The 8,497-nt window shown below is 49.8% G+C and overlaps 2 protein-coding genes across 2 annotated transcripts; one reads left to right on the top strand and one right to left on the bottom strand.

Moving 5' to 3' along the window:
* Positions 1-200: 200 nt before the first annotated feature.
* LOC104448054 (E3 ubiquitin-protein ligase WAV3) lies at positions 201-3,285 on the top strand. Its single transcript, XM_010061833.3, is given in 5 exon segments — positions 201-859; positions 965-1,880; positions 1,883-1,936; positions 1,939-2,715; positions 2,718-3,285. Coding segments are annotated over 5 exon segments (2,517 nt in total). The 5' UTR covers positions 201-250; the 3' UTR covers positions 2,879-3,285.
* Positions 3,286-3,629: 344 nt separating this feature from the next.
* Positions 3,630-7,489, bottom strand: LOC104448055 (glutamyl-tRNA reductase 1, chloroplastic). The gene is given in 4 exon segments (XM_010061834.3): positions 3,630-4,031; positions 4,034-5,114; positions 5,800-6,041; positions 6,910-7,489. Coding segments are annotated over 4 exon segments (1,665 nt in total). The 5' UTR covers positions 7,205-7,489; the 3' UTR covers positions 3,630-3,984.
* Between the last annotated feature and the right edge of the window lie 1,008 nt (positions 7,490-8,497).

The raw sequence follows: 8,497 nt of genomic DNA, 5'->3' as shown, positions 1-8,497 counted from the left end.
GCTGCTGAAGGAACTGTAGAGACTAGAAGTGGTGGGGAGTAGATTTCCGGCCTCTGCTTCTTATGCAGAGATCTTTTTGGGTTTATCAATACAAAATGCAAAATACAAACAGTGCGTGCATTGAGATAGAGAGAGAGAGAGAGGGACTAGAGAAAGTAGTGGCCAAAAATTGATATATGGATTTGATTGTGCACCAGCCCATATTAAATTTGTCTCTATATAATCCTCAGCTCGCATCGTTCGATCCCATATGATGCCCCTTTTCCTTCTCTCTTTCTCCCAAAATCGGATCTTGCACTTTTTGTCTCCACCCTCAATAAAGTACCTAAACAAAAGAGGAAGAAAAGAGATCTCTCCTTCCTCTCTCCTTCCTCTTCTTCGTCTTCCTTATCTCTGCCTCTCTCTCTCTCTCTCTCTCTCGACTGCGCAGAAGATGGGCACTGGTTGGAGAAGAGCATTCTGCACGACCATCCCTCGAGACCGAGAATCCAAGGCTCTCGAGAAGCAGCACCAGCGGAAGAGTATCAGCCCAGGCCCCAGCCCTCGTAAATGCGCCGCCGCCAAGCTAGGGTTCTTGTCCGGCGGGAGCAACCCCACCACGCCGCGAGTGCAGGCTCACCGCGAACCTCCGCCTCCCTCTTCTTCAACCCCGAGCCTGCTCCGATGCCGAACGGCTCCAGGATCGTCTCCGGCTGCCGGCACAGCGAGCGTGAGCCACAGCGAGACCCCGAGGCTCGAGTGCAAGACCTCCACTCCCAAGTCGACGAAGATGACGCCCAAATCGCTGCCTGGCTCCAACTCTTCGTCTCCGCGGTCTCCGCTCAAGTTGTCTTTCTTCAAGAACAGCTTCAAGTTCAGAGTAGGAACCCCTCTTGGACCGCGTAATTAGAACACGTCGCATCATTTTTGTAAATCGTTTTCGTTAATTAATCAGTCTTCTGACGTCGTGCTTGTTGTGTTCCAGACCACGTGCGGGGTGTGCTTCGGCAGTGTCAAGACAGGCCGCGGCGCGGCGATATACACAGCGGAGTGTAGCCACGCCTTCCACTTCGCCTGCATCGCCGCCCACGTCCGGAAGCACGGGGCGTTGGTCTGCCCCATCTGCAACGCCTCCTGGACCGACGTCCCCTTGCTCTCCATCCACAAGGACCTCCACCGCGGAGATTCTCAGCCACACTTAGACCCACCACAGCCATCGCCACGGGCCGAATCAGTCAAGCTCGAGGACAAGAAGATGATCGAATCTTTTGCTTCACCCAGAGCCGCGAGACCTACCACGCCAAAATTGCCAGAACCGGTTTCGCCTAAGTTGGCCTACTCGAGATGCTACGACGATGACGAGTCCCTGCTGTCCCCCAAGTACGGGGCGAGATTCGTTCCGATCGACGAGGGAGAAGGAGAAGAAGGAGAAGAGCAAGAGGAGGAGGTTGAAGAGTTTCAGGGGTTCTTCGTCAACCCGACTCCGTCGTGCGCCGACGTTTCGCAAATGACGAATTCCAAAGACTCGACGCACGTCGACGTGAAGATCTTGCCTCAGTCCGCCGTCGTCTCCCTGTCCAAGAGCTGCGCCACCTACGTCGTCGCCTTGCGGATCAAGGCGCCGCCCCCCGCGGCCGCCACGCGGAGCGGCCTCGACCCAGCGCGCCGCGCGCCGATTGACCTCGTCGCGGTGCTCGACACCAGCGGCAGCATGACCGGCGCCAAGCTGCAGATGCTGAAGCGCGCCATGCGCCTGGTCATCGGCTCGCTCAGCTCGGCCGACCGTCTGTCTCTGGTAGCCTTCTCGGCGGCTCCCCGGCGGCTGCTGCCTCTGAGGAGGATGACGGCTCAGGGCCAGCGCGCGGCTCGGCGGGTCGTCGACCGTCTCACGTGCGGCCAGGGAAGAGCGCGGGGGACGCCTTGAGGAAGGCCGCGAAGGTGCTCGAGGACCGGCGAGAGAAAACCCCGTAGCCAGCATCATCTTATTATCCGATGGCCAGGACGAAACGGTCCCTTACAGCGGCGAGAATCAAAGGCAGGCGTCGAGCCACGTGCCGTCCACGCGCTTCGCCCACGTCGAGATACCGGTCCACGCCTCCGGGTTCAGCAAGAGCGGCGGCCGCGGCTTCGGTCGCGAGCCATCGGAGGATGCCTTCGCGAAGTGCGTCGGCGGCTTGCTGAGCGTGGTGGTGCAGGATCTGACGATCAAGCTCGGGTTCGCGTCCGGATCCGACGCGGCGGAGGTCGCCGCCGTCTACTCGTGCGGCAACGGGCGGCCCGCCTTGCTCGGCTCGGGGGGGTCGGTCCGGCTCGGCGACCTGTACGCCGAGGAGGAGAGGGAGCTGCTCGTGGAGCTGCGGGTGCCGACTTCGACCGTCGGGTCCCACCACGTGATGACGGTGCGATGCGGCTACAGGGACCCGGCGACGCACGAGGCCGTCATCGGGTCGGAGCGGGCGCTCGTGGTTCCACGGCTCCACGCCGTCCGGTCATCGGACCCGAGGGTGGAGCAGCTCAGGAGCCTCTTCGTCACGACGAGGGCCGTCGCGGAGTCGAGGAGATTGACGGAGTACGGCGACTACACGAGCGCCTATCACATGCTGGCGTCGGCTCGGGCCCTGCTGATGCAGTCGGGCTCGGAGCCGGCGCAGGAGTTCGTGAGGGAGCTGGAGGCCGAACTGGCGGAGCTGTACTGGAGCAGGCAGCAAGCCCTGGAGATGCGGCAGATGATGCAACGGGGAGAGGGAGCGAGAGGGCGGAGACGGCGACGGCGACGGCGACGGTCGACGCGAGTGGGGAGCCGCTCACGCCGTCGGCGAAGTCGGTTGGCGCGGCGATTGGGAAGAAGTCGCTGGGTCGAGTAAGCGACTTGCATGGCCTTGAAAACGCCAGATTCTGAATCCTGATTTTCTGCTCGACAGTCAAAAGTACATTTTGGAAGAGAAAATAGTTTGACACCAAAAATAGGAAAAATCATTAGCTAGCCACATCCGGACCGTATAGGCCACATACGCCTGATCCGTTGGATCATGTTGATCCCACACGAAGCGACAGATGTTGTGCACCGGTCTAAAACCAAAACGGGCGCGTGCAGTAACTTCTCGAAAAATTGGGGGCGTAGTGTATTGTATTAGCTGGTAAACATGTCTTGCGGTTTTGTGAAATGTCTGGGTTAAAACATTGACACTTGTTGCTCGTTAGGAGGAGGTTTGACATTGACGGCCAGGGTTCCATTTTGAATTGTGTGAATTAAGGGACGACGTGTAAATGAATTGTTAGTGCAATGGAATTTTCTTTTTCCCTTTTTATTTGGGTGCCTCATCTTTCTCGTCTTGCATTCATTACCTATAGCTATTATCTACTCTTAACATATTAGCATCATTATTACGCGGGTTCGGCTACGAATTCTCATGTGTATTCATTGCATTATGATTGGTGTTTCCCTTAAAAGGTTAACTTGCCTCTGATCTTTTGCTCTGTCAGTATCTTTGCAGAAGATTTGTGTGTTCTAGTGTGCTTGGGTGTGCTTTTGTCTTACTCCACGCGAAGGTTCATTTCACCGTTTGGTCTTTTTCCAGGCTTTTGAGATTTTGACTTGCACCGGCGGTCCGATATACCGTCTGCCTACCGGGGTTATAATGATGAGATGATGACTGCCAATCTACAGCACATCAATTATTGAAAAAAATCAACTGGTTAATTACAACAGTAGCAGTATAACATACAATCCAGCTCCACGAATGATAACTCGATATCCATACCAAGCCCGCGCCAAAAATCCCTCACGTCTTATCCTACAAAGCCGAACGAACGTACACAGCAGTAAGAGCAAACCCACATACACGAGGGTCATTTGCCGTTTGACGCCCCCTCGGTATTCTGCAATCGTCATCTACCTTTGAAGTGAAGAGCGAAAACTTTGACAAGGTGAGGAACGTAATCCTCTTATTCCAATTTCCGAGGCAGTAAGAGAGAAGTTATGTGAGAAGAATTCAGTAATGGAGCTCATTTCTGGATTTGTTCGACTTTCGCTCTGATTTTCTGTTCCAAAAAGAGATCTCTGTCTCGAGGCTGAACATTCTGTTAAGAGCGTGCATGTTCTCAAGGGTCTCGTTCAGAGTACGCCCATCAGTTCCGTCGCATCTCAAGTGTTGCATTGGTCCATGGAGCAGCTTGTTGACTATTCCTCGGCTGAGATCATCCACTGCTCGCCTAGTTTTCTTCGGTAGGTCATCGCCCATCTTTGACAGGCACTTCTCTAGCTCCGCGACTCTGATTCTTTCTGCATAAGCCCTCAGCTTCTTAATAGTAGGAACAGTCTCTAATGAATCCCGCCAAGCCTCGAATTGTTTAGACTCCTCGGAGATTATTGCCTGAGCTTCCATGGCTTTCCGGAGGCGATCCTCCTTGTTGGCCGCCACGACCTCCTTAAGGTCATCAACATTGTACACTCGTGCAGTGCTAACATCAGCAACGCAAGAACCCACATTCCTGGGAACAGATATATCAACGAAGAGCCTCAGGCCCCCAACTTCTGAACTCACAGGAGGAAGAGTCTCCACATGCTCTTTCAAGAACAAAGGTGTCTCTGATGCTGTGCTCGTGAATATCACGTCAGCTTCGCCTGTGCATTTGAGCATTTCTGTGAGGGGCATGTAGATAATATCAACACCCTTCATCTCTTCACGAATTGCAGCAACTTTCTCCTCACTTCTGTTCACTATCACCATCTTTGTACATCCTTTCGCCACCAAGTGCTTGATCACGAGTTTACCCATCTTGCCTGCTCCAATTACTACCATTCTGGCTGTACCGTGGCAGGATTCCGGGATCTTCATCAAAGCCAGCTCAACAGCAGCAGAGCTTACGGAAACAGCTCCAGAAGCAATGTTCGTCTCCGTTCTGACCCGCTTTCCCACAGTGATGGCGTGCTTGAAAAGCCCGCTAATGTTTCTCCCAAATCCAACAACTCCTTGGCCAACTTTTACAACCTGTTTAACCTGAGCAAGAATTTGACCTTCTCCTAGGACAAGAGAATCAAGACCTGCTGAGACTTCAAAAAGATGCTGTGTAGCATCCCCATTGTGCAACAAAAACCGGTGTTGACAAAGCTCTGAAACAGGGATCCCACTCGTCTGTCAAGAAGAAAAGTAGTGATAAGAACTTGACTGCATTTTGTGCTAATTCTTTCCATAAGGTCACACAAATTAGAACAGGTAATCAGCTAGACAAAACTCATAACAGCAAACTGTTAATTAACAAGGCAGCATCAACCTTGTAAAGACAAGACCCCCAAGCAAAATGCTGAGGACACAAATGACACATGTTATCTTCCATACTTACCCATGATGCTTCAGAAATCATTAGTTTAAATTCTTTACAAACTGTTTAACAAGCTTAAAGGGTTATGAGCTGGATAGGTCAGTACTTTTATTTCTGCAAGGAACTAACAGCAGGATATTATAGAAAAACAACTGCTAAAGGATTCTGGTCACCAGAGAAGAATAGAAAGGAAGAGTCCTTCACTAAAAAGAATTCAAAGGAAAGTCGAGTTAAATAAATTTAAAGGTCTATGACCTGGGATAACTTGGTTGCTTTAATTTCTGCAAGGAACTAACGGCAGGATATCATATGATAACAACTGCTAAAGGATTCCGTTCGCCAGAGAAGAAGAGAACAGAAAGGAAGAATCCCGGTTTAACAAGAACTCAAAGGAAACTTGTGCTTTTCATCCATAAAACAAGTGTCAATTAATTGTTGGAAATTAATTGTTGCAAGAATCCAACAATTATAGTCATGACAAGGGCAAAAGTAAATCACCTTAGACATCCATTCAGTCACTTCCTTAACCCCACGATGCTGAGACAAAGCGACAACATATATCTCCATTCTGTTGCAGGTGCTAAGGACAGCTGCTTCTTCTATATGATTCAAACTACAGAGTTCTCCAATGGCTCGAGGCCATTCTGCCTCAGGAATGGCAAGTTTCTCACGCATCTCCACAGGAGTTGTGTGCACGCTAAGCCCAATAACCACAATGCTGCTCCTTTCTTTTGTATACCCTGACCAAAACAATTGAGATAAATTTAGTGATCTCAACATAGGAATCTGATGTCACAATATATACTTTCGCTTCTGTGTTTTCTATTTGCATCATTGCTTGAAAAGCTAAACATAAGCAGATATCTGGTTAGTCAACCCTCATATCTAGAAGACCACACACAAAAAGTCTTTACCAATCACCAGACAGTGATTGGTGGTCATAAACAGGGAAGGACTGAATTTATGCAACAGGAAGAGAAAGTAGGTAAACACATTTGCGGCCCACAAATAAAAGGAAGAAAGCCACTCTCTATGAACATGCAGGACTGTTTAAAGCTCAACACATCTAAGAAGAGAGGGAAATAATTAGTTCCACCTCAAAGGTGAAGAAAGGGGTACATCACCATAGGAACAGAATAAAATCCGAATTGCTCAAACCCCAGACTAGATTCTCAAGTTCAATCGAATCATTACGGTTTTAACCCAATTTGGACATCGAAACATCTTCAGTCAGCAATCCTACACTACCACCTAACTCTAAACCTCTTGCTTGATCTTGTATGCATTTCTATCTAAAACCAAAAGTAGAAAATGGTCCAGACATACACTCTCTCCCTTACGCTACTACGAATTTACCTCTTTGAGCTTAAAGACGACATTCACCATGAAATGAAGCTCCATAATTTCAGAAAATACTAACAAGTTCACAAATTCTTGAACATAATAAAACCACCTAACCCCTCACCACACCAATCCTAAAGACAAATGGAAAATGCTTCCAATAACACGCACTTTCATGAGATTGAACAACATAACCAAAATCCCAGGTTCAGAGCACACGCAAGAAATCCACTTTGAAGCTCAAACACAACAAGGAAGAGGGCTCACTATCGGCGGCAGAGGTCTTGAGCTGCTCGAGAGCGGAGATGCTGGAAGTATCGACGTCGGGCGATCCGGAGACGGCGTCCGACGCGGCGACTTCGCATCTCGCGACCCGATTGAACCCAACCCCAACGCTCACGCCCCTCTGCGCGAGGAATCGCCTCCTGGGAAACCCAATTGGGGACGGCCAGGACAAGGACGCCCTCGACGGCGACTGCGATGGCGCCGGCGACGGCGACCCATTGCACAGGAGGAGCCAATTCTCCAACTTCGCCCCGGTGAAGCCGCTCGAGACCGCCATCACGCCCGTCGGATCCCCTTTTCCAATTCACGACGCGGAGGAACGGCAATGGAGGTCAACGAGGCGATCGGAGAAGAAGGGGGGGACGGCGGTTCTGGGTTCCGCCGGCCGGCGAGATGGGAAGGGGAAAAGAGCCCGAAAGGGAGGGGAGGATCTTTTCCGGTGGGGGTTGGCTTGTGGTGGGAATGCGAAAGGTGTCAAACGTGAGGTCGTTTTTGGGGGCGAAGGGGCGATTGACTCGTGGCCGAAAAGGGAGGGGGCCGGCTCGTGTAATCAAATTCAATCGGATCGTGGAGGGGAGAGGACTGGAGGAGGCGACGATTTGGGAAGGGACGGATCGAGGAGATTTCTGCGCGCTCTGATTGGTGGGTTGAATGCACGTTTTATCCTCACTTTGCCTCTCGATGTCAGCCTCCTGTTATATGATCTTTGGGAAGGGGCCCACTCAATGCTTCCCCCTCCCACCCTCCTCTCTCTCCCTCGTATTATGAAATTCATTCAATGATGATGGAAATCTCCCAAGTTGGGGGGCCTCTCCAAGTTGGTCCCTCTTGATTTCCTCCCAAGATAAGGTACCCAAGGGACCTTCACATGTCGCATTTGATTAATTGAATCCATGTCTTAGTTTTCCTTTTCTTTTTCATTTTACTTTTTTGGGGTGCATTGTCTTGTGATGACAACCTCGAATCCGAAAGTAAATGCGGCAAATGAATGAGTTAAGTCAATTTTCTAATTTATGAATCATTTTGAATCTTTGATTACTTTAAGGTCGAGTCGATTTCAAGCTGTCTTTGAGGATTCAAGTCCGTTTCGGGTTTGGTTCAATTCGATGATGCGATTTTCCTGCATGCATACAAGCTGCTTGGGTTTCAATTAGTTGGAATGGATTTTTCTTGTCCCAACTTTTATGATTGACGTAGACATAAGCAAGGGGAAAAGTAAATATTTATTCGGTGTGATGAATAGATGATTGAGTTAGAGGCATTTAGAATAAGGGTGATTGGTTCCCGGTCCAGTCTCATGGAACTAATTACATAACAAAAAAAAAATTAAAAAAATTACTAGAGTTTTTACTATTTTTAAGGTTTATTGCTATTTTTTAGAAATTGAAAAAAATATATATATATATATATTTTTTAAAAGAGTCAGTCCAATTCTCCCCAGGGAATTGGGAACTGAACCAACAATCATCGGCTCCATTTTTATGGAATCGAAAACTGGACCGATCGGGAACCGAACCCAACAGATCGGTTCGGTCCGATTTGAGTGGCTCTTAGTTCATGTTCACCCCTA

This window comes from Eucalyptus grandis, chromosome 6, assembly GCF_016545825.1.
Source record: "Eucalyptus grandis isolate ANBG69807.140 chromosome 6, ASM1654582v1, whole genome shotgun sequence".
NCBI lineage: Eukaryota > Viridiplantae > Streptophyta > Magnoliopsida > Myrtales > Myrtaceae > Eucalyptus > Eucalyptus grandis.
This window is presented reverse-complemented; position numbering and strand designations above follow the sequence as displayed.